Source organism: Lipotes vexillifer, unplaced genomic scaffold (genome assembly GCF_000442215.2).
Source record: "Lipotes vexillifer unplaced genomic scaffold, Lipotes_vexillifer_v1.1 scaffold980, whole genome shotgun sequence".
NCBI lineage: Eukaryota > Metazoa > Chordata > Mammalia > Artiodactyla > Lipotidae > Lipotes > Lipotes vexillifer.
Genome location: NW_006776752.1, coordinates 476290 through 500717, shown reverse-complemented (window position 1 = coordinate 500717; position 24428 = coordinate 476290). Strand labels below are relative to the sequence as shown.

The following is a 24428-nucleotide window of genomic DNA, read 5'->3' as shown; positions in this document are numbered from 1 at the left end:
TCATTTATGTTGTTGCATTAGGTGATAGAACACAATTTGTTTATCCATTCCTTAGTTGATGGATATTTCCAGTGTTGGGTGATTACTTGCATTCGGTTTTTTGTTGTTGTTTTTGCTTTGGTTGTTTTCTGGGGAGGGGAGGGACTGGAGAGTGGAGCACGAAAGTGTCATTGATTCTTCCTCCATCTAAATTCTTTGAGAACTGTCACCAGTGCTGTCTTGGAGCCCCAACTGCAGTGGGGTCCCAACTTCTTTTTGTATTTGGGTTTCTACTTTCACATTTACTTTCCTTTTCTGCAAATTGGGACCCAAAGTTCCTCTGGTCTAGGTAGACAAGATCCAGAGGAAATAAAGCACAGGACAATGCTGTGTGCCTACTCCACGTGTGGTTCACCATCAGTTTCCAAATCACCTAAGAGCTTGTTAGAAGAGCAGAATCTTAGGCTCCTCCCCATACCTACTGAGTCAGAGTCCCGGTGCGTCGGATGCGTCTGAGAAGTTTGAGAAGAACTCGCCGTATTCCACTCTAGCTACTAAAAGTAATATATACGTATGTGTGTGTGTGTGTGTGTGTGTGTGTGTGTGTGTGTGTATATATATAAATTTTTTTTCCTCATAATATTTGGCCCTTTCTTCCAACTTTTTCTTTCCCTCCCTGGAGTAAACTCACTTTGTAGTTCCGTAAAGAATCCAAGTTTGGGACTGAGGAGGAGATGGTGAGAGCGGCATCCTCAGACGATGGAGGAGCAAAAGGCGGAGGAAAAAGAGAAAGAGAAGGCAAGAACAGAGCCCGGGCTATTACTAGATCTTCGCAGCCAGAGGGGGTTGGCGGCGAGAGGCCGCCAGGGCCGGACCCTCCGCGGCCTCCTCCGCGGCCTCTCCAAGCCTGGACACTCTAGGCAGGACGCGGGCTCGGCGCGCAGCCGGGACGCTCGCAAAACTTCGCGGAGCGGGGCCGGGGCCGGCCTGGCCGAGGAGGGCGGGGCGGGCGGGAGGAGGGACGGGGGCGGGGCCGGCGCGGCGAGGGGCGGGGTCAGCGCCGAGGCCGCGGGGGCAGCGACGGCGCCGGGCAGCGGGAGCCCCGGCCGCGCCATGTGGCTGCTGGGGCCGCTGTGCCTGCTGCTGAGCAGCGCCGCGGGTGAGTCGGGGGGCGTCCGGCGAACTTTCTTCGGGGCGCGGGACGCGGCGGCCGGGCTGCGATCGTGCCCCCTCCTCTTGCCCGGGCTGCGTCTCCCGGCGCGGGTGTGCACGGAGGGCGGACCCCGGCGCCGGGCTGGCCGGGACCCCGGCGAGGGGCCGCGGCGGGGTGCGCGCCGTCCTATTGTGTGGGCGTGCGCGCCGGCTTGTGCTGTGTTGTGTGTGCACGGGCGGGGCTTTGTGTGCAGTCCGGCTCTGGGGAGCCCGGCAGCTGCCCTGATTGGGCGTAGCTGGAGAGTTCGTGCATGTGTATGTGTGTGTGTTGTGTAGGGGAAAGGAGGAAGGGAGCGGAGGGGAGAGAACGCTTCCCTGATCCCATCATCCCAGACTCGGGATGCTCCGTGCTGTGCTAGCCTCTCCAGGGCCTCTTTGGGTTCTCTTGTGTGCACCCCCGTGCCTCAGTTTCCTACCTGGACCGCACGGCGAGCGGTAATCGCCGTTTCCTTCCATTCCTCCCTGGGACTGTGTTTGGTTTGGGCAAAGAGAGATGAAGCAGGGCCAGACCTGGGAATTATTAATCTTTCCCATTGATACTGGGAGCAGGACATTTATTTAAATCATCTGATTACCCCCACTCGACCTACAATGGCGAGATGCCCTGGGAGAGAATCCGGGCTTCATCTGCCGGCCCTTTGAACCTGGCATCGCCGTAGCGTGTGCATCCTGAGGTCCCCGGGAGCAACATGCTATTCCAGGGAACTTTTCTGCTGATGTGGGCGCGCTCCGAATTCCAGCCTGGAGCCCTTCCCCTGCCCCTGCCCGCCGGCCACAGCTGTCAGCTGCCCCTCCTAGGGTCGCCACGCCCTTGGCCCCTTGATGTTTATTTCTGGGCAGCTGATGCCCAGAAAAGTAGGTGACAGGGCCCAGTGAGCTTTCTTCAGCAGAAGCTGGCTTGCCTGACGTCGGTGCCATCCACGTGTCTAATTAATGCCTGATTCTCCCAGATGCTTCTAGCTACTTGCTGTGGAGGTGTCTTTGGTGGTGTGTTTGTTGGGGAAGTGGAGACTCACTTAATTCTGAACTTCCCCCTCCCTGCCAGGTGTGCACTTGGAAAGAGAAATCCTCCTCCTTCCTTGAAGTCCCTGGTCCTGGCCATCCCCAGAATCCACTGGGTAGCCTTCCCCCACTCTCAGACCTATGACATCATCCCCACTCCTGGAGACTCCCGTTTAGATGTCTGTGGGTTTGCTGTGGCTTCCAGTGAGGGTGGAATGCTGGTGGCTGCTGTGGATTTTTAACCAGGTCTGGGTCAGAGTGCCTTGTTCCTCCTGAACTATTGGGCCACCACAGGGAGAGAGTTCCAAGGGGGCACTGGCACTCACGGGTAGGGGTGAATGATTATTTGGAGGCTGTTAGAACAGGCAGATTTCCAGGACACCTCAGACACAAAGACCTGCCTAGATTCATGCTCTCAATTTGCGTTGCCCTGGTGTGTCCCCTGATAACACCCAAGCAGGACAGTCTGGAAGCCGGGACTTGTGTTTGTCATCAGAGAGCTGCTTGAGGCTCAGTAGAAAGTGTTATTTATTATTGCATCTCCCGGTTAGTACTGGGTTGCTTTGGTTGAGTCTCCAACTCTGTAAAAATAACTGTAAAGTTAATTTTGTCTTCCTCTGGTCAGCACGGGTTACTTCATATGTGTGTGTACGTATAAAATAGGGCTAAAATAAATAAAATAGTCATAATGGGGAGGGAAAAATGGAGGGGGTGCGGTCACAGAATGCCTAGCTGTCCCAGGTGGTAGTTTTCTGTTACCTGTGGTCATTGAGCTTGTGTGGTTTTGTCTCACCTTTACAGTTAGTTGTTGGTTTAGAAACTTCTAGGCAGGTTGGGGTGTATGCATTTCCTGTTATGTTAAGCATCATCCTTCTAGCAGGGATTCTACTTTGACCTGAAGTGTTACCAGAAACAGGGCTGGTCAGTTCTCCTGAAGCCTGCATGGTGGTTCAATTTGGGGTTCATAGTGGGCCAGGGACCCTGCCCTTCTGTCCCATATCCTACAGCTCGATCCTCTTCAGGGAAGTTGATAGAACAAGAGAGATTATAAAAGCTGGTGCTTTTGACTTCTGTCTTCTTTTGAGAGTCTGTAAAAGAAACCTGGGGTCAGAGTGGAGCCCTAGTCTGAGTTCCCGGTCTTTGTAGGTCTGAAAGTCATTTCTAGAGCAATCTGGAGGCCTTTGTTTTTCAGGAACCTTCTCAGACGCCTTCATATGTTTGTGTATGTGTTTTTCTTCCTTTGTTTTTATTGTTTGTGTTAGGGAAGTGAAGCATCGATTTTGACCGCTATTATTTTTTACTGTAGCCTGTGAGAAAGGCTCAGCCCATCGATACCCAGCTTTCCTTCCCGTGGTGGGCTCGGTGGGTTTAAGTGCGTGGATGGTGAGGCATGTCTAATGGTGGCCGGGCCCTGAGGGGGTCAGACAGCTCACCTCCTTCCTGGCTGACCTTTTAGGGACTCCCTGACATTATCTTTGAAAAGGCTTGATTTCCCCCATGTGTACCCAGGAGTGTGGGTGTTGACCTTTTCTCCTGGAGAGATCTGCTTAGTGGTGTGAGCGGGTGGGTTTTATTATTATTATTTTTAACGAACTGAGTCGCTTCGTGCAGCCCAGGCCGGTCGATGAGGCCGTGTGCACCAAGTACAAATAAACACACCTTGTTGCTTTTCGTCTTCAAAGAGATGGATGAAGGCTCCCTACTGGGGTGTGAGGTGTTTTTTCCTGACAGCCCACTTAGGCCTTTCACCTTGTGATAAGTGAGGGAGAGACAGGGATATGAGCCAGTAGGGGAGGGAGGACGGTACATTCTGGGCCTCCAAGACTGGTTTAGATGCCTCGTTGTCAAAGTCACCTGGGTAACTTGAAAATGGGCTTGTATCATCACTTTTGTGAAACAGTTTAGAGAATTTGGGGATTAGGACGGTTTCTAATCACATAATCTATGAAAGTCATGGCCTTTTCAACCTTGCATCTTTTCATGGGCAAGGAGAGGAAAGGGAGCCCAGTATTTGTGGACTGTCTCCTGTGTATGAGGTGCTTTGCTCGCCATTGAAACACATGATCCCGTTGAATTTTTCCAATAATATCATGTGATGGGAAGTCATTTTGTGGCTCCTGAGAGGTCATCTGTGCCCAGGGTGCCAGATTCTAACTCAAGTTTCTCTTGGGCCACAATCTGGGCTTTCCCCCCTGTTTCTAGGCATCCTTCCATGCCTTTCCCCCATGTGCTTTCGTGAATTAACAATCCATGAGCTTGTTTCCATAAACAGTCCCCCTTTCCAAATCTGTTCACTTTGCAGTCACAGCAGTTGGTATTTGTGGTAAATACATAAAAATAAATCCCAACGACCTCCCTGGTGGTGCACTGGTTGAGCATCTGCCTGCCAATGCAGGGGACATGTTCGAGCCCTCCTCGTTGTCAAAGTCACCTGGGTAACTTGAAAATGGGCTTGTATCATCACTTTTGTGAAACAGTTTAGAGAATTTGGGGATTAGGACGGTTTCTAATCACATAATCTATGAAAGTCATGGCCTTTTCAACCTTGCATCTTTTCATGGGCAAGGAGAGGAAAGGGAGCCCAGTATTTGTGGACTGTCTCCTGTGTATGAGGTGCTTTGCTCGCCATTGAAACACATGATCCCGTTGAATTTTTCCAATAATATCATGTGATGGGAAGTCATTTTGTGGCTCCTGAGAGGTCATCTGTGCCCAGGGTGCCAGATTCTAACTCAAGTTTCTCTTGGGCCACAATCTGGGCTTTCCCCCCTGTTTCTAGGCATCCTTCCATGCCTTTCCCCCATGTGCTTTCGTGAATTAACAATCCATGAGCTTGTTTCCATAAACAGTCCCCCTTTCCAAATCTGTTCACTTTGCAGTCACAGCAGTTGGTATTTGTGGTAAATACATAAAAATAAATCCCAACGACCTCCCTGGTGGTGCACTGGTTGAGCATCTGCCTGCCAATGCAGGGGACATGGGTTCGAGCCCTGGTCCGGGAAGATCCCACATGCTACGGAGCAACTAAGCCTGTGTGCTACAACTACTGAGCCTGCGTCCTAGAGCCTGCAAGCCACAACTACTGAGCCCGCGTGCCACAACTACTGAAGCCCACGTGCCTAGAGCCTGTGCTCTGCAACAAGAGAAGCCATCACAGTGAGAAGCCCACGCACCACAATGAAGAGTAGCCCCTGCTCGCCGCAACCAGAGAAAGCCCGTGCACAGCAACGAAGACCCAACGCAGCCAAAAATAAATAAATAAATAAAATTAAAATGAAATAAATCCCAGTCCTTGAGTAAAAATGGAACTTTCAAAATAGCACCCATATTTTTACTCTGTGCCTGGGAGAGGCACGCCTGGCAGGGAGTTACCACTGGACACGGTTCCATTTCTTGACCTGAGTTGTAGTTACATGGGGGTTTGTTTTCATTCATTAAGCTCAATATTTACATTTCCCCTCTCTTATATGTTTATCGTATTTTACAATTAAAAAATAAAAGATGCTATATACCATGGATGACTCAGAGTGATTGAACTGTTTTTAGCTATGAGATAGCCCTGGGGGCAAATCTGTTTTTGGCTGTGGAGTTGTCCTGTTTGTTCTCTTCCCCTCTTTCTTTCTCTCTTTGGGATATTTTGGAATCGCATGGGCCATCCTAACTGTACAGCTATTTTTGCCTGTGCCTCTACCTGACAATTGGAGAGATTTTTAAGATGACAGTTCCTGTGTGTGTATGTGTGTGTGTGTGTGTGTCTGTCTGTCTTTCTTTCACTGTAATTGTTGTGAAAGAATCTACTTTCTTGGGTCCTGAGGAGCGCCCTTAAAAACGTTTCCTGGGAGAACATCTGAGGATGCAGCACTTGCGTGTCACATCTGCTTGATGTTTACTCTTGCTTACAGGATACGTGGACTTTTGTGACACGGTAACTGCCCCGTCAGAGACATGGCAAATGTTTATTTCAGGTAGGATTGTTAGGGTTTCTGGAGATGGCTGCAGGGATGGGGTTAGTCTAGGGAAGTGTCTCCGCCTTGGTGCTGTTGACACTGGGGCCCGGGAGTTCTTTGTTATGGAGGCTGTCTTGTGCATTGTAGGGTATTTAGCAGCATCCCTGGTCCTTGATGCCAGTAGCAGCCTCCCCCAGTTGTTACAACCAACAACGTCTCCAGCTGTTACCAAATGCCCCTGGGGGCAAAAATCACCCCCACTTGAGTACCCCAGTTGAGAACCCCTAGTCTGGTGTGAGTGCCCCCTCGCCATACATCTCGAGCATTCTGACTGCTCATTCTGAGAGTGTCTTTTCGATGCAGTGGTTCAGGATGGCATCCTCCTCCCAAGGGTGTCTTAGTCATCAGGTTTCTGCTTTCAGTTTCTGCAACCCCACAAGTTCAGTGTGAAAATACATTTTTATGTAGAAACACCCTCAGCGCTGACCTTTCCCTCCCGTTACCCTCTTGTGCCATAGTGAAAGCGTTGGAGATTGGAACGTTGGAGATTGTGGAATTGGTTCCCTTGGGAGTGACAGGCTGAGAAAGCAGGTAAAAGGCAGGTGGCGGGGGCTTCCCTGGTGGCACAGTGGTTGAGAGTCCGCCTGCCGATGCAGGGGACACGGGTTCGTGCCCCGGTCCGGGAAGGTCCCACGTGCCGCGGAGCGGCTGGGCCCGTGAGCCATGGCCGCTGAGCCTGCGCGTCCGGAGCCTGTGCTCCGCAACGGGAGAGGCCACAACAGTGAGAGGCCCACATACCACAAAAAAAAAAAAAAAAAAAAAAAAAAAAGGCAGGTGGCGGGTGACACCAGAAGCCACTCGGTTCCCTGAATAAACTGTTAAGCTCGGGGGGCTCACTAGCGCAGGGAACCGGAGGAGAAGCTATCTGAAAGTTTGCCTTGGGAGTTGCGTGTTGAAATCTTACCCTGGAAGTCCCCCTGCCTCTGCCCTACAGAGCAGTCATTGTTCCGCTCAGTTCCCATTCCCTCCCCGTGATTCCCTCCCCCTTCCCATCAAAAGCTTTTATAACTTGAGTTCCTTCTGCAGGTGGGCGGGAGTGGCGGGGGGAATCCTCTGTACTAGCAGCCAGTTGGTTTTGGAGAAATTCTCATCTTCTGCTTTCTTCTCTGAAGTCTTTGGAAAGTTACACTCTGCGTCACTTTGTAACTCTTGCATTCCTTTAAGACACTTTGCCTCGCAGCTGTCCTTCCCCTTTGTTCGGTGGCCAGTCTTCCTTGGGTTTTTTTGCTTCCTCCTCTCTTCAGACCAGCGAAGTGCATTGTCTGCTGCTGCCTTCTTTTGTGTGTGAATTCACGGGAAGAAAGGATGTACCAATAGAGGGGCGCTGGGTTTGAAGGGGAGAAGTGCTCGTTTATCTTCCCTCAGGCACACGAGAGCCTCAATCACGCCCTCTTGCAAAAGGCTTCTCCAGGGAAGAGCCCTAGCTTCCCGAGCAGGCGACCCTTGTTTTCCCTTTTGTCTCTGGGTAACTCGAAAACTCTTCTTGACCCTTTATTTGGCTGTTCACTAGTGCGGTACCAGCTCTGTGCTGTAGGGGGCAGAGCTGTGTAGAGCTTGTTCTTGGCCCTTGAAGAATTAAATGATCCAGTGAAGGAAAAGGGGTTGTTTACCTCTGTCGTGATCTGGGAAGGGCAGAGACACTTCTCCCGAAAGTGGGGTTTTGGAGGTGTTTCTAAATGTGAGATATACTGATGGATGCACAACCTCTGTGGGAACAAAGCTGTGTGGATGTCACAAGGTCTTGGCAAACGTGGATATCTGGTCATTGGGAATGTTTAATGGATGGGTCATTCTTTAAAAAAATTTTTTTAGTTTTACATAATTTTTAAAGGTTACTCTTCATTTAAAGTCATTACAAAATATTGGCAATATTCCCTGTGTTGTACAATACATCCTTGAGCCTGCCTTACACCCAGTAGTGCTTGTATTGCCACTCCACTGGTAACCAGTAGTTTGTTCTCTACATCTGTGAGTCTGCTTCGTTTGTGCTATATTCACTCGTTTGTTGTATTTTTTAGATTCCACATATAAGTGATGTCATACAGTATCTACCTTTCTCTGTCTGACTTCTTTCACTGAGTATAATGCCCTCCAGTTTGGATGGGTCATTCTTGATCAGGTTTCAGAGGTGATGACACATGTCCTAGCTTGCTTCTTTAGCTTTAGCTATCCAGATAAAATGTTGGGGTACATCTGTTGGTGTTCTAAGGCTCTTTTAGCTCTAGGCTTATGAGATTCTAATGAGACATTTCTTCTGTGGCTTTAGGCAACAACTTTCTTTATCTTATCATACTACCTACAGACACATATATGTACATACTACATATACTGTATATGATAAATATGTGTATATATGTATAATATACATATCTTGGTATATGTATATATATATACACACACACATATCTTGGTGTATGTATATATACATGTCTTTATATATATATATCTTACCTCTTCTAGTCTCTGATCCTACTAGCTTGTAAACTCCTTAAGGGCTAAGATCATTTGTTAAATGTATATGTCATATTTCTTATTTCTTTTGCGGGGTCTAGGAGCGTAATAACGGCTACCACTCACTGGAGGGTTACTCTACCCGGCAGGGTGCCAAGACGGTACATGTATCATTTTGTTGTAATCTTCCTGAATTAAAAACATTACAAAAATAATGCATCGAATATATGCTCACTATAAAAATTTCAAGCACAATAGAAGTCACTAAAATAAAACATTAAAATCTCTCTTCATCCTGTTTACCTTTTTTTCCTCTTTTTAAAATTACCATTAACTGTCTGGTATATATCAGTTTAGTCCTTGTGTGCCCATAGAGTTTAATGAGCTCATACTTGTCTATATTTGTAGTTTTTTGACTTGCTTTTTTTTACTTAAAGACTGAATTTTGTCAGTTCTACTTTGAGTTATCTGAATTGGTCACACCTGCCTCCTGTGGTTTTAAACCTTCCAGTTATTCCAAAGCATTTGGCCTTTTCACTCAACTTCACTTGCAGTTCACTTTCTCAGTTCGTGAATGGCAATCCTTTTGCCTCTATCTCAGAAACAAAATGTGGTATGGTTTCAGCTGTTTCTGGATATCTTCAAGCACCTTCCTTTAAGATGTTTGGCTTATGCTTTGCAAGAAAATATGGAATTTTAGTCTTTCTCCAATGACAGATATTTGTTTCCCTATTTTCAAATTTACACGGTTTCCTTGCCTTTTTGTATACACAATAATTTTTCATTTCAATGCAAAATTTTAGTGTCATCTTTTACGAGACATTCTGAATTGCAGGTAAATTCAACCTCTGCATTACCAACAATGCACAGAACTGGACGGAAGTGATGAGGCACATCAGCCGCGGTGACCAAGTTCACCCAGGCACTGCCAGTGACCAATAGATCACAGCTTCTGCTTACCCTGTGCTCTCATAGGATGCTGTTGGCTGTTGGGCACATCTTGATTTCAGAGATGTTACAGTATTAAAGATGAATTAGGCACATCCTGATTTCGGAGATGTTCCAATACCAAAGCTATGTGTCTTCTTGGCCATCTTTCTTTTAGTTCTTATATAACTACCCATTCTTTTAAAAACATCTGGTATATGTCAATACTGTAATTTTTTTCATGCCTCCTATGCTGATGAATCTTATTTCATTTTCACAGCAGTTCATTTAGGTAGGTGGTATGCTCTGCCATTTCAGAGATGGGGAAACTAGAAGGCTAAGGAATTTTCCCAAGCCTGCAGCCAGTAAGAGGTGGTTTCAGAATTGTCATGCAGGTCTGCACAACTTAAACCTGTGCTCTTGACCGCTGGCTCTACTGCTTTGGCACTGAGGAGACACTCAGGTTCACGTGTGTTGGAAGAAGGAGGTGTACTCTCTAGCTGGCGCTAGAGAATTCCATCACTGGGTAGTGGTGTCAGTACCGAGTCCATGCTTATTATGTTGGATAGAATGATCTGTTGGAGAGCCATTGGTCGGGGCATATCTCAAGTTGGTTTTATTCAAGTGGCCTGTCCTTGGCCGATTGAAACTGACATTTTGCTCTTCCCCCGCTATGGAGGACTTGTTGTTATAGGCATTTAAATTAGCCTTTGTAGAGGCTTCCTTTATTAAAAGAAACAATAACAACAATAAACAAATTATTTCAGCACCATGAGACTTGCCTTTGAATATATTCATGATGGAGAATTTTTTTCCCCCCTTTGATGGAAATATTTTGTTGGAATACCACCCAAAAGCAATTTCTTTTTGGTCAGTACTGCCCTCAAATAGTGCTGGGTGCCAAAAAGAAGGGCCCACTGTTTATAAAGTCTAGAAATAGATTTTTAAGGCAGAAATATAGTGCTGATTATAATGCCTCATATAAAAAGAAAAACCTAAGTTTTTTCTCACTTTCTCACTCTGAGCTTAATTTAAGCTTGTATAGTTCACATGTGAGAGAACTTTTTCTGAACTACTCATTCATGTTATTTATTGTGGAAGGTGAAATGTTAATGTACTGTACCAGAAAGAAGTCGTAGCTGGCAAGAATTTGCCCCATCTTGTTACCTCAAACCAAGGGGCTCTTGTGGGCAGCAGGTCCTGTCTTGTATGGAAGTAATGCTGCAGGTCTGAAAAGCGTTAATAATTACAGGCAAAGCCAGAATGAGCCTCAGAATTCCAAACCCTTACTCCCAAGTTCTCTCCTGAAAACTCTTTCTCTTTTTAATGAGTCATTGTGATACCAGGAGACTGTAATTTGGGTGAATTTGCAGGTGCTCAAGTCCAACTGTGATTTTCGACAGGTGACATAGTGCAGTCTAAAGACAGGGTTGTCTCTGGCCTGGAGGGAGGCCGCAGCAAAGAGGGAGGGCAGCCAGTTAGCTGACTCTGGAGCAGGCCTTCAGGAACTGGGCGCTGGAAGGACATGGCCTGTATGAATAACTTGATTTAGAAGACGTGCGGACCTAAAATGCCGGCGTTCCATGTGGGACACTCGTGTGCCTGTTGGCGAGAGAAATGAAAACATAAATGGTGTGTAACTTTATTGCATTAAAAATCCCTTCTCGTTATTATAAGGCCCAGTGAGGTTAGCTCTAGGGATATCACAAGTACGCTGTCTTCGATGGCCTTACTGGAACATTTTTCTTCAGCTTTTGCCTTGAATCAGGGCAGTGTTCTCCAAGAGTCATTAAACTAATTGGACATGGCTGAGAAGTGAGCCCTCATCACTTCTACACTTGTAGCTCCACAGTCAGTTGAAAAAAAGCCTCTCAATTGGTTTGGAAAGTGCTAAATTTAACTTGTTTTTTTATTATAAAAATAAGATGGGGGAGTCTGGGGAAGATGAAAGAGTGATTTGCAGCATAGGGTGTTTCATCAGAAAAACAATCCAAAGCTGTAAAAAACGGTTGATGCTAAGAGAAACCAGAACAGAACTGAATGGAAGTTTCAAAAGCAGACTTTATAAAAGTTTGATTAAAAGGTATGATAGGAGGGAGCCCAGCTGGCTGGGTCCTGGCTTAGCAGGACTGGAAAGAATGGTTGCTAATTACTGTAAAAGAGATAAAGTTGGAAAGAATGACTCGCATCAGGAATATTCTGTGTTAATTAAAGATTGCATTAACCTTGTAAATGTTATAGAGAAACGATAAACATCTGTGGAACCTATGAAGGACAGCAGCGGTGCAGTAGGGGAAGATTTAGCATGCCCAAAGTTCAGTTATGTTGCCCAAGTAGATGATAGTGAAATTGGACTATATGTTCAGGGAAAGGAACACAGTCCAGCACTGAGGGGGCGGGCAATCTCAGGACCTTTTGAAAGTACCCATAAAATGTAACTCAGCAATAATCTTGAACTGAAGAAAGAACTCTCCCATTCTTGTGTGATTCAAGTTCCATGAGGTGGGGTGGGGTCTGTCGTGTTCTTTGATGTCCATCTTATTTGTTTTACAGTCCAGCACCTGAGTCAGGGCTTGGCTTAGTGTCTGTCACACAATAGGGTTTCCTGTAAGTTACCTGGAAGGCACGGGGGTGATCACTAAAGATAAGTGACTGTGACTTTGAAGAAGAGAAGCAGTTGAGGGAAGAATGAAATTTAGATGTTGCCCTTTGGTGACACATTGTTTCTTCTCTAGATTTTAAAACAGTCTCATCTGGCTTCAAAGACCTGCAGAGATCTTTACCAGAGACACCTGTGGCTTAAAAAAAAATGACAAAAAGAGAGAGGCCTTTGAGAGGGAAATGGATTATAGCAATTGTAAAGTCAGGTGATAAGTTAGACAATTGGGAGTCTAGCATGTGGCGTATAAACGGGTTTCTGACAGGTGAATGAAAACTGCTGCGCATCTTAATTCCATTTGAGGGGAGTTTACACAGTTTACTTAAGGAACATGAGAAGTTACTGTGAGGAAAAAGTGAAAGCAGTTCTCTTATAAAATATCAGTGTTGAAAACATTAAACAATAAGAAAATTAAGGTTATCTTCCGGTCTAATTTAAAAGGAAATATAAGTTTGCTACTGAAACCACACAAATGATTCAAGGAAGGAAGTGCATCAATCAATATAATCTTAGAGGGAAGTGGAGGGTAATAGAAATACATCAATTATAAGACAACAAAATGTCACTAACTCTTGCGGAAAAAGAATTACCCATCTATTCATTGTAAGAGACATAATAAAATCCAAAAGATATAGAGTGAAAAGTTAGGGGAATAAAGTACTATATGAAAGGGCTACTTTCGTGGTATCAGATGAGTAATTGCATAGCATCAAGCATTAAAGGAGATAAACAGGGTTCCTGCAAATGGCACAAGTTTCATTAAATCTGATAATGCCATGTAAAAAGACATGAAGAATTAGGAACATAATTAAAGGGTGTTGAAGGTTCTTTGAGATAAGATTAGCAAGTGCTTGCCACATTTTGGAAGGTTAAAATATTTAGAGAGTACCTAATTTTCATGTTTCAAAGAAAAGGTCCATGGGAATAGGGAAACACCAAATCTAAAATGTGCTGGTGACTCGGCAACGAGAATCTGCCGTCAGGGGTGGCGGGTGAGACTGGCTGCTTCCTCTGGACACCCCTGGGGCCTTTCCTCCACATACCTGCTCCATGGGTTTGTGGAATTGTTTGCTAACGGAAGCTTTGGGGACAAAATCCTCCCTGCTAATGAGACGAGAAGGTTGATAAAGCTTCGAGAAGGTTGATAAAGCTTCGAGTTGGGCCTATTCTTAGACCAGCGTCTGTGGGTGGGAATTTACAAGAGCAGTTTAAGCCCTGCCATATGGATAGAAAAGGAGACTGCAAAAGTGATTGAGAAGACAAATCTATTTTTGCTTTTATATCTTAGTAAGCATTGACATTATTTAAATTATTAGAAAACATTTTCCTGGTTGAGTATAGTGTATTTGCTCCTTTAAGAAGGTAATCTTGTCATGGGATTATGGTGGAGAGCTTTGCTACTCAAAATGTGGTCTCCAGGCCAACAGCATCAAGCATCACCTGAATCAGAATCTGCATTTAAACAAGATCCTTGGGTGACTCCGGCTCGCGTTCAAGTTTGAGATGCACTTATGTCTCGTAGCTAAGAATACAGGCTTTCCAGGGAGCCAGCCTAGGTTCAAATCCCAGCTCACTGCCTCAGCTTTGGCCAGGTTTCTTCAACCTTCTGCAACCCACTGTGTCTTCATCTGTAAATAGGGATAATAATGGTCCCTCCCATGTAGAAATATTGTGAGTGAGATAATGCATGTGAGGCTCTTAGCTTTTATTATTGCTCACTAATATAACTACATGTTGTTTAACATTTAGTAACATATAACTAAATGTTATTTAAATAATTATTCCAGTTTATTGTAAAAATTTGGACAAAAATTTAGAAAAACGTAACTTATAGTTCTATGATCTAAAGACTGTTAACACGTTGGTTTATTTTCTTTGTTTTTTATGTCGTTTTGATCATATGGAGAATATAATTTCATATCCTGCTCTTTTCGCTTGTGAATGTAGCATTGGCATTTTCCCTCCTTAAGCTGATGTGGGAGAACAAATGGTCTAACATCCCAGAATGGCTGGGTGTATTCTTTGATGTCGGCTGTAGAAATCCTCTAAACCGGGCTTCCCTGGTGGCGCAGTGGTTGAGAGTCCGCCTGCTGATGCAGGGGACACGGGTTCGTGCCCCGGTCCGGGAAGATCCCACATGCCGTGGAGCGGCTGGGCCCATGAGCCATGGCCGCTGAGCCTGCGCGTCCGGAGCCTGTGCTCCGCAACGGGAGAGGCCACAACACTGAGGGGCCCGCGTACCGCAAAAAAAAAAAAAAATCCTCTAAACCAACCAAGTCAGCGGCATGCTCTTTCACAGCTTGTTTCCTTGTCTATACATATGGGCTGCTATTCCCTGCCCTGTCTGATTTTACCTGGTAGTCGTTGAGGATCCTTTGAGGATCATGTATGTGACAACAGCTAGTGATAGATAAAATTCTGCTCACATCTATGTTACTGTAAATGGGTGGTCTTGCTATGTAGGAAAAGCCTAGAAGCATAATTACCCATTGACTCCACAATTCCACTTCTAGGACTTTATCCTGATGGGATGTGTACAAAGATTCAGCTATGAGGATTGTGTGCCAGCATTGCTTTTAATGGTGAAAGGCTGGAAGCTAATGCTTCCTAGAAAGGGTGAGGTATCACATCAATATGCTAGAATACGATGCAGACAGTAAGAAGGATGCTCTCCAATATGACATCCACTTGCCACATGTGGCTACTTAAAGTTAAATTAGTTAAGATTAAATAAAATAAAAAAAATCAAAATCTTCTGTCACACCAGGCATATTCCAAATGCTCATTAGCCCCACGTGGCTAGTGGCTACCTTATTCGGCAGCTCAGATGTGGAAAATTTCCGTCATCGCAGAAAGTTCTGTTGGATGGCACTGCTCTCGAAGAATAATTCTTACATGGAAAGAAAATTCTTAAGAAACAGAATGATTCAGATTTGCAGTATGTGTGTGTTACACGTTTCCCCTTGGTACTTGGGGCACAACATAGCATTTCTTCATTTTTCTAAATTCCATCAAACCTAGCCCTGATTGTCTTCCGTCACCAAAAGCTAGCAATTTGCTGTAAGTCAATTGTTGAATTCTGCAGAGCTTCTCAGGACCCCTGGGTGCCTGACCTGGTCACTGGCATTACTATTGCTTTTTGTTCTAAGGCCTGTTGCTTAGCTTTGGACCTTCTTGTCTGCCAAACGCTTCAATTCACCCCTTCCCATAAATTAACTCTCCCACACATTTTACAGCAATGATTTACAAGGGCTGCATGGAGAGTAAACCCCTATGCCCCTCCCCTGTTCAGATGGGTGGGAAATGTTACCTATGGGGAGAAAAATGGCTGAAACCAGACTACATTAGTAATCAATAATAAGAAAACTCTCAATTGGTTTGTGCGCTCAGCTTTCGTCTGGTTTGCAGATCCCAGTGGATACTTCGGAGAGGGCTCTGATGTGGTGGACCCTGCACCCCCGCCCTTCCCAGCAGCATCAGGCCTCCAGGCACCCAGGCCTCTTCAGGAACACCCTCCCTGCCTTGCCAGTGGGCTGAACTGATACAGATGACCCTTGCCCTAACTTCCTTGGTGGATGGTGTTGGTGCCCAAGTGATCCCTATTTCTTGCTGGAGTTTTAGCAGATGGTTCTGGCCAGCTTGACTGAGAAGGGTTTCCCAGCTCGTTCCTTCTCCCACAGCTAAATGCAGCCTTATGTATATAGTGTGTACCCTTGCTTGCTGTCTGGTCTTACTATTGATTTAAGCTATGCCCGTGTTTGTACAGTTTTTCAGAGAAAGCTTCCTATACACCCTTCACAACTCTACTAGTGAATTTCCTTGTCTAGAAAGCTTTCCTCCCATATTCAATTCCCAACCCAGAATGAACCTCACTTCTTTAAAAAAAAAATTGATATATGTCTACATTGCGAAATGATTAGCACAGTAAGTTAACACCCATCGCTTTACATAGTTACAATTTTTTTTCTTGTGGTGAGAACTTTTAAGATGTACTCCTTTAGCAACTTTCAAATATATAATACAGTATTGTTAACTATAGTCGTCATGCTGTACATTACATCCCCAGGACTTATTAAGAATAAAACTGGAAGTTTGTACCTTTTGACCACTGTCACCCATTTCTCTACCCGCCCCCCCATCCCAGCCCCTGCCTCTGGCAGACACCAGTCTGTTCTTTTCTATGAGTTTGGGTTTTTTAAAGATTCCACATATAGGTCAGATCGTACAGTATTTGTCTTTCTCTGTCTGACATATTTCACTTAGCATAATACCCTCAAGGTCCATCCATGTATTCCAAATGGCAGGATATCCCTTTTTTAATGGCTGAATAATATTCCATAATCTCACTTCTTAACAGCTGCCACTATCTTGCTTTTTGTTCATGTTAAACTTCACACGTGGTATTCTAATTTATTTATGCTCGTTCCCTATACTTGAGTGGTTCTTAAACCTCAGTGATTATAAGAGTAGCCTGGGTGTTTCAAAATACATACTTTTTAATTACTTTAAATTCTGGAATCTCTCAAACATCATAAAAAAAACCAAGAATAATATAACAAATGCTAGTGTACCTGTCACACAGATCTATCAGATTCCTAACATTTTCCATATAAATTCAGATTTCTTAAAGAAAAAAATATTACAGATACTCTCGAAGACTGTCCTCATCTCATTACCTTCTCTTCTGCCCAGAGGCCACTACTATCCTCAAGTTGGCATATAGCCTTTCTGTCTCTGTTTTAAAAACCTTTTCCCACATTTGTGTGTGTCTCTCCAATGCACAGTATTTTAAAGTGTACATAAGTGCTATCATTCTGTGTGTACTTTTGCAACTTAATTTTTTCATTTATTCTTGTAATTTTGAGGTCCATCCCTGTTGCCACATGTAGATGTGTTTTTTTTAACTGCTGTAGATATCCCATTGTATGAATATGCTGAAGCTTGTTCACTCATCTCTTAAGACATTTAGGTTGTGACCATGACTAGCCACACTGCAGTGAAAATCCTTGCGCACAGAGCAGGACTTCATAATATTCTCGAAGTAGAATCCTGGATCAAAGGGTTTGCACATTCTCCGTTTGTCTAGATAATGCCAACTTACCCTCTGAAATGGTCCTATCTATTTATATTCCCATTAGTGGTTTATGAGAGCACCTGCTTCCCCACATTTCTTCCAATATTTGGACTTGAGTTCTTCATTAGTTTTCCCAAGGGCACAAAGTGGTAACTTGCTGTGGTTTCAATGTCCTTTCCCTTGATTACCAGTGAGGGGAGTGTGGTAGGCTGTGGCCAGACCTCCCCGCCTTGTCCCCCCACTCCTGGTCCCCCAGCTGGTTATAGATGGAGAATTGGGAGGACATTCGGCACAGGTGCAGGTGAGAGATGGTTGCTTCCGTGTTGGCGTGACAAGAATTTCCAGGTCCAGAACTCCAGGCCTTGGGGCTGGGTAATCAGGTCTAATTCTGCTGAAGGGTTGAATGTCTCCTTTCGACATGGATTCTGGGGGCTCCTATGGCTCAGCATCTCGAAGGCGGTTCTGGGCTCCTCTGTCTTGGTAGGTGTTTTACCCTGTAAGGGCTGCTGAGATCACTGGGCTAAGGGTGCTCCATGGTGAGAAAACCAGCAGAGCACTGGGGAGCCACTTTCTGGACTCCACTTCTGATGGTGGTGTGGGGGAGTGATGGCTCAGAAGAGAGGCAGGCTCTTGAATCAAATGGTCTGGGTTCAGATCCTGGCTGTGTGACCTTAGGTCAGTTACAGAACCTCTCTGTGCCTCAGTGGGCTCTTTCCCTGTAAAAGGGAGGTAATGCCAGCCTCACAGCATTCTTGGGGGGTGTGGACGAGATCATGGATGCAAGGTATTTAAGCCTGGTGCCCGGCACTTCAGCAGCATCACCACCTGCTTACTAATCCATGCTCTGCAGCTGGGTTTGAGGGCTGGGGGTGTCGTTTATGTCTGAACTCCCAGTGCCCAGCCCAGTGCTGGTACTGAAGTGGGGGCTCAGTGAATGGTTGTTGAATGAATGTATGAGCTTCTCCTTATGTATGAACTACAGTTTGTACCGCAGGCTATGTTTAGCCTATTGAGTACTGGAAATATTTTCGACCAGGGACGACTGTGATTCTGGTCTTAAAACAGAGATGAGGACTCTTGGTCCGCCTGGCGTTTTCAGTCCTGAAATTTCTGGTCATCAACCATGAGCCTGAAATTAGGTTTTTCTGACTCATTTTCACACTGACTTTGAAAATTTTATTCTTCCCATTTTTTCTCTCCCTGAGATGTTTTCCCCTTGCCTTGTTGGCCTTTCTGAAACATTCAGACAGCTTTTTGTTTGTTTGTTTGGTGGCTCTGAAATACCCAAGTATTTGGAGTTCGCACTTGAGCTTGTCTACAAGTTCTAGAGGGTACTCTTCTTTATGACCTAGGACATATTGAAGGGTCAGTACTAAGTTAGACTCTGCAAGGAGAGTCCTGAGAATTCTGGATATATTGTAGGTCTGCTGCAAGTTCAAATGGCTCGTCTCAGTCTTTGCCTCTACAGAATCCTTTTCTCCACTTTTCAGTCGAAGAGGGTGAATACACCCTGTGGGGCCATCATGCAGACTAAGTGACTGATGATAATTTTCCATACGTGGTCCTGCTCTGACTTCAAGGGAATGAACAGCTTGCTTCTGGGAGGTGATCATTAAGTTTCCTGGGTTCTCTGGAGGACCTCCTTTTAAATGAGTTCCTACGGTGAACAAAAGAGCCTCAAAGATTTTGAAATAGAAATGCCCTTCCTCCAAGTACATTTAGAGGAAGACACACGGACTGTTCCCTTGCCTGTTTAAATAATTTTCATTTATTTGAGAGACGGAGGAGCAGAGCAGAATGGAATGAAATTGAACTCTCTCTGGACTTGAGTTCTTTGCATACATAAGGCACCATACAAAGGCCATTTAGTGGATCCAGAAACCCAGGGGGATGAGGAACAAAACAGAGGGTAAATGGCTAGCTTTGTAGAATAAATAAATAACAGTGCCCCATGGAAAGGGTGACTTGAATGACGGGAGGGAAATAATGTGGTAAAGACTAAACCAAAGGAAGACATAATCAAAGCAACATGGAAGTCAGAGTGCAAAGTTGTAAATGTTAATGGAGAGCAAAGTCGAGTCGTGTACTGACAGTGAATCAGAATCGTGGGATGGAGGAAGTGCTGGGCCCCAGAGACAATGGATTTCAATCCCATCGGATTAGAATTTTAATTACTGTCCTTTTGCATTGCCTGGGATCTTGGGATGAACATATTTGTGTGTGTGTGTGTGTGTGTGTGTGTGTGTGTGTGTGTGTGTACATGTATATACACACAGCCCTGTATATAGATGTGTGTGTTTATATACATTAAAATATTGCTAGCTTTGGTTCTAGGAAGAAATTCAGCATTGGACATAGGAAGTCATCACACTACATCTGCTCCTCTATTTTAAAATGATCTATTGGGGATGATATCACTGGCTTCTTAGAACAATTACTTATTGATCACTTACTTGTAAGGCACTGTGGCAGGTACTGATGGATGTACAGAGCTTCCCCTGACTTTAAGTAATTGAGTTTTAGCACAAGAGGGAAGATGTGCACATAGGTCTGAATAAGGCATGTGTGGTCACGTGGAGAGCGATGCAGTCAGGAAAGTGGCACAGACCAGATGCTGCCCGAGTTCAGAGGAGGACCACACTTCTTCCAGCTGCAGTGGATAGATACGCAGGGATTGTGAAGGAGGTCCCTGACGTGAGCTTGGAGGAAAGGGTGGGAGTGAGGCTGGAATTTCGGGCTGGTGGGGCAGAGTCCCAGAGGTGGGAGAGTATATGGTGTATCTGGGGACTCACAAAGATCGTAGTTTTGCTGGAGTCTCAAGAAGCCATGGGAGATAAAGCTAGGAAGAGGGCATGTCTACTACGAAGCCTGCTTCTACTAACTGTCCCAGGTAATGGCACTTACTGTGTCCCAGGCACTGTGGAAAGTGCTTTACACACATGATTTTGTCAGATCTTCTCAAGATCCCTGTGAGATAGGGACTGTCAACATCATGGCTTGACCTAGTATGAGACTGACGCTCAGAGAAACAAAGCAACTTGCCTGGACTTGGGTAAGAGCTAGTCTGTGGACCCTGGGCTTTTCCAGCTCTAGGGCCCGTGCTTTGGTGGGTGGGGTGGTGATGACCAGAGATGCCAGTGAGAGCTTGGGCTCATGTGATCGGCACTGAGAAGGTTTTGCCTTGATCAAATCTGTTTGGAAAGGCTGGGGTTGCTCTTTTTATGGAGGCTCTGGTATGTCTGAGTAAGGACAGCCTTTTCTGGACTGTCTGATGCAGGAAGGGGCCTGGATTTGGAGACCTTGGAGTGAACAGTTTCCCTTGCGTGGTGAGAGCAGAAGCTGGGTTTGTAAATTAGGGTAAAGAAGTTGAGCTGGGGATGAAGTGGAGGCAGCCATGCCCCCCTGATGGGCGTATTGGGGGGACTTCCATGCTTGAATTTATGGACCAGTAAAGTAATGAAAAATAAACCAAAAGAGGCTGGACTTCCGATGTTGCCTCACCTACCTTTATTTGATCAAACGAGGGCAATGAAAGAAGAATCACCTTTTATCAAATCGCCACCATTTTATAATAGACATCAGATTTTAATACAACAATATAGGAGTACCTCATCCTCAGAACACAGGGTGGTCCTTTAAATGGGGTTCGAAGAAGAGCTGCAGCAATTGTTCCTTCGGTTTCTAATTTCGTCGCTCACCACTGAAGGCTTCGCAGTGGACCAAGGCGTTCTTGCGATGCGTGCTTGGGAACCGCGGGTAGAGGCCGTCCTGTCCCGAGGTGTGAGTGCGGGGGAAGGAAGCTGGAAGCAGAGGCTGGGGGCAGTGGGAGATGTCGGTGACCCGTGTTCAGGAATGTGCGTGTTTAGGATTTAGGGAAGGGTTTTCTAGGGAGCCCTGACGATGTTGCGAGGAACTGGGGAGGGCTCCTGAGAACACAGGAGGGTGGGACATGCCGGAGAGATGAGGGAGGGAAGAAAAATGGTGGGGGCAGATCTGACATTTATTTAACACCCGCCGGAAGGGGGTTATGAGCGATCTCTCACGTGATCCTCATAAAAAGTCTGCCACTATTATTCCCATTTTACAGATGAGGAAACTGATACTGCAGGTGTTGGATGTGCCGAAGTCACGTCACAGCCAGGTCGCAGAGCTGGGGTTCACATGCTGTTTGGAACCTAAAAGGTGGCTTATTTATTTGGAGTAACAGTCGTGATGTGTTGAGGCCCTTCTGCGTTTCCCCTTGGGCCTTGTTGGTTGTCTTGTGACTTGGCGATTGTGTCAGGCGCTTATATTACTAAAGCGCAGCCTCAGCATTTGGTATCTGGCAGACGGGACCGTATCGATGTACAGATTTCCTAAGAGCGTCTGGCGTGCGCGCCAGTCCCCGGCTCAGCTTCACGATTTTATCCGCAGGCCTGCATCGTGGAATCGTGTGCCTTACCCGAGGGTGGCAGCTGGGGCTCTGGTTTCTCCCCTTCGGGAAACAGGGATCCCCGACATTCAGAGCAACCAGGATTCGAACCCTGGGGCTGCCTCCTCTGTCCAGGCCCATCTCACTCCCATCTGTGGAGCTTCTGCCTCACAGAGGGAGGTATGAACCCCCCGGAGGCCCTCCTGGAAAACTCATAATGGAATCTTTGAACAGCTGCCCAAGGACGGTTTTCAGATTTTCAGCCATTTTTCTCTTTTAATGGAAGCTCTGTCTGGCTAGCTGGTTAATGGGTCCCAGGTTCTCCCAGGCCACTTACTTCCTAATTTTCAAGCATCATCCATGGAGTAAATCCACCCTGCAGGAGCTTATGCCTTAATGAGCCCCGTCAAAGTCAATCTCAAGTCGTGGGCAGCAGCTTTGACCGCGGCGATGGGCATTTGGGTTCCACTGAGGGGGGCAATGGGAGTCTGGCTCTGCCCACGATTTATTCATCGCTTCCTTGGCCTTACAGCCTGCCCGGCTGTCCTTGGGAAGGACCCAGCCTCGGCTCTGGGCTCTATACAGCCTATGGGGCTTACAGGGCCTTACGTCTGGATGTTTCTGCACAGCTGGAAGGCAGCCAGATGTTGGAAGCCGAGCTGCATACCTTGGGTAAACCCTTTTCCAGCAGCCCTCGGGGCTCCTTAGTGGCAGACCAGCTCTTCCCCCTCCTCCGAGGCATGTGGGGCTCACGTGCCGGAGCACACTTGCTCAGAGACCCACTGAGAGAATATTTACATCAGTGACTTGGTACCAGGCCCTGGCTGTATGTTTTAAAAGTCTTAACGACACATCAGCCATAAGGATGCTGGCATGTTGGCTTTTGGTTTCTTGCTTGTGGTTTTTGTTTTTACGAGGAGTGAAGGAGTGTGGCCTGATCTTCTGGGAAGGAGGCTGCTGTGTGGGAGAAACTGCTCCCTTGTGTGGCTTGTTGAGTGCCCTGTGTGCCCCTGGCAGCATTCTTAGTGCTTGGTATCCTTGTCTCTTTGTAATCCTCTCACCATCTTCTAGGTGGGTTGAATTATGTCCCCCCCCCAAAAGATATATTCATGTCCTTACTCCTGGTATCTGTGGATGTGACCTTATTTGGAAATGGGGTCTTTGCAAACGTAATCATTTAAGATGAAATCCTACTGGATTAGGATGGCCGCGCATTCCAAGGACTGATGTCCTTAAGAGGAGGGAACGCACAAATGGATACACACAGGGGAAGATGGCCGTGCGAAGACAGAGGCAATAATTGGAGTGATGTAGGTACAGGCCAAGGAATGCCAAGGATTGCCGGCCACCACCAGAAGCTAGAGAGAAGTGAGGAAGCATCTTCCCTAGAGCCCTTGGAGAGAGTGTAGCCCTGCCAACAGCTCGATTTCCAACTTCTATCCTCCAGAACTGGGAGAGAATAGATTTCTGGGGTTTTGTTTGTTTGTTTGTTTGTTTTGGAAGTATAGTTAATTTACAATGTTGTGTTAGTTTCAAGTGTACAGCAAAGTGATTCAGTTATTTATACATACATACATATATATACATATATATTGTTTTTCAGATTCTTTTCCATTATAGGTTATTATAACATATTGAGTATAGTTCCCTGTGCTATACAGTAGGTCCTTGTTGTTTACCTATTATATATATAGTAGTGTGTATATGTTAATCCCAAACTCCTAATTTATCTCCCCCCCCCATCCCCTTTGGTACCATAAATTACCGAAGTTTGTTTCCTTTGTCTGTGAGTCTGTTTCTGTTTTGTTAAGTTCATTTGTATCATTTTTTTAGATTCCACATATAAGTGATATCATACGGTATTTGTCTTTCACTGTCTGACTTACTTCACTTAGTATGATAATCTCTAGGTCCATCCATGTTGCTGCAAATGGCATTATTTCATTCTTTTTTATGGCTGAGTAATATTCCATTGCATATATGTGCCACATCTTCTTTATCCATTCCTCTGTCAGTAGACGTTTAGGTTGCTTCCATGTCTTGGCTATTGTAGATTTCTATAGTTTTAAGCCACTGGTTTGTGGTAACTTGTTAAGCAGCTCTAGGAAACAATACAGTAAGAATTACCTAGAAGGGAATTTAGAAGGGCATTAACCCCATTCTGCAGACGCACAAACTGAGACTCAGAGATAGTGAGCATTCTGCCCCAGGTCACTCAGCTCGTGTGTGGAGACAGAGGAACGAGGGATTGCATGGTGCTGTGGCCAAGGCTGTGCTTTCAGGGTGAGGTGGGGAATCTCTGATGCCCATTATCTGGGTCACCTTACTGAGCAGTTAGGACTAAGAGGGAGGTCACTCAGTTGCAGTGTAGATTTGCTTTCGATTTGGATTCAGCCAGAAGTTTCTCTGAGTGTGACTGTGTAGGGGGGACCCTTGCTTTGGCTGAGAGGACACAGGTATTTTGTCCAGAGGATCTAAGTATGGGGTGGCGATGTCATTTCTGTGACATGACATGTATGTTCAGGGAGGCTCATAGGTCATCAAGGGCCAAGCCTCATTCTTCAGAGAGGTTGGACAGCTTGCCCCAAATCTGTCAGTTGGAAAAAAGAAGAGAAATAACAGAAGGCACCATCCTTCCTAATCTCTCTAATCCTGTCTGTTCCCAGCTGCGCTCTTATCTCTGTCTGCTTCTTTCCCGCCCCGCCC

At 45.8% G+C, this 24428-nt stretch overlaps 1 protein-coding gene across 2 annotated transcripts in view; it reads left to right on the top strand.

Annotated features, from left to right (window-relative positions):
* Window positions 1-989: 989 nt before the first annotated feature.
* LDLRAD3 (low density lipoprotein receptor class A domain containing 3) overlaps window positions 990-24428 on the top strand; it is a 264384-nt gene continuing 240945 nt past the window's right edge. For both annotated transcript variants that reach the window (XM_007450626.1, XM_007450625.1), the window contains exon 1: window positions 990-1138. In XM_007450626.1, coding sequence (XP_007450688.1) covers window positions 1093-1138 — 46 coding nt within the window. In that variant the 5' untranslated portion in view covers window positions 990-1092. The remainder of the gene's footprint in view (window positions 1139-24428) is intronic.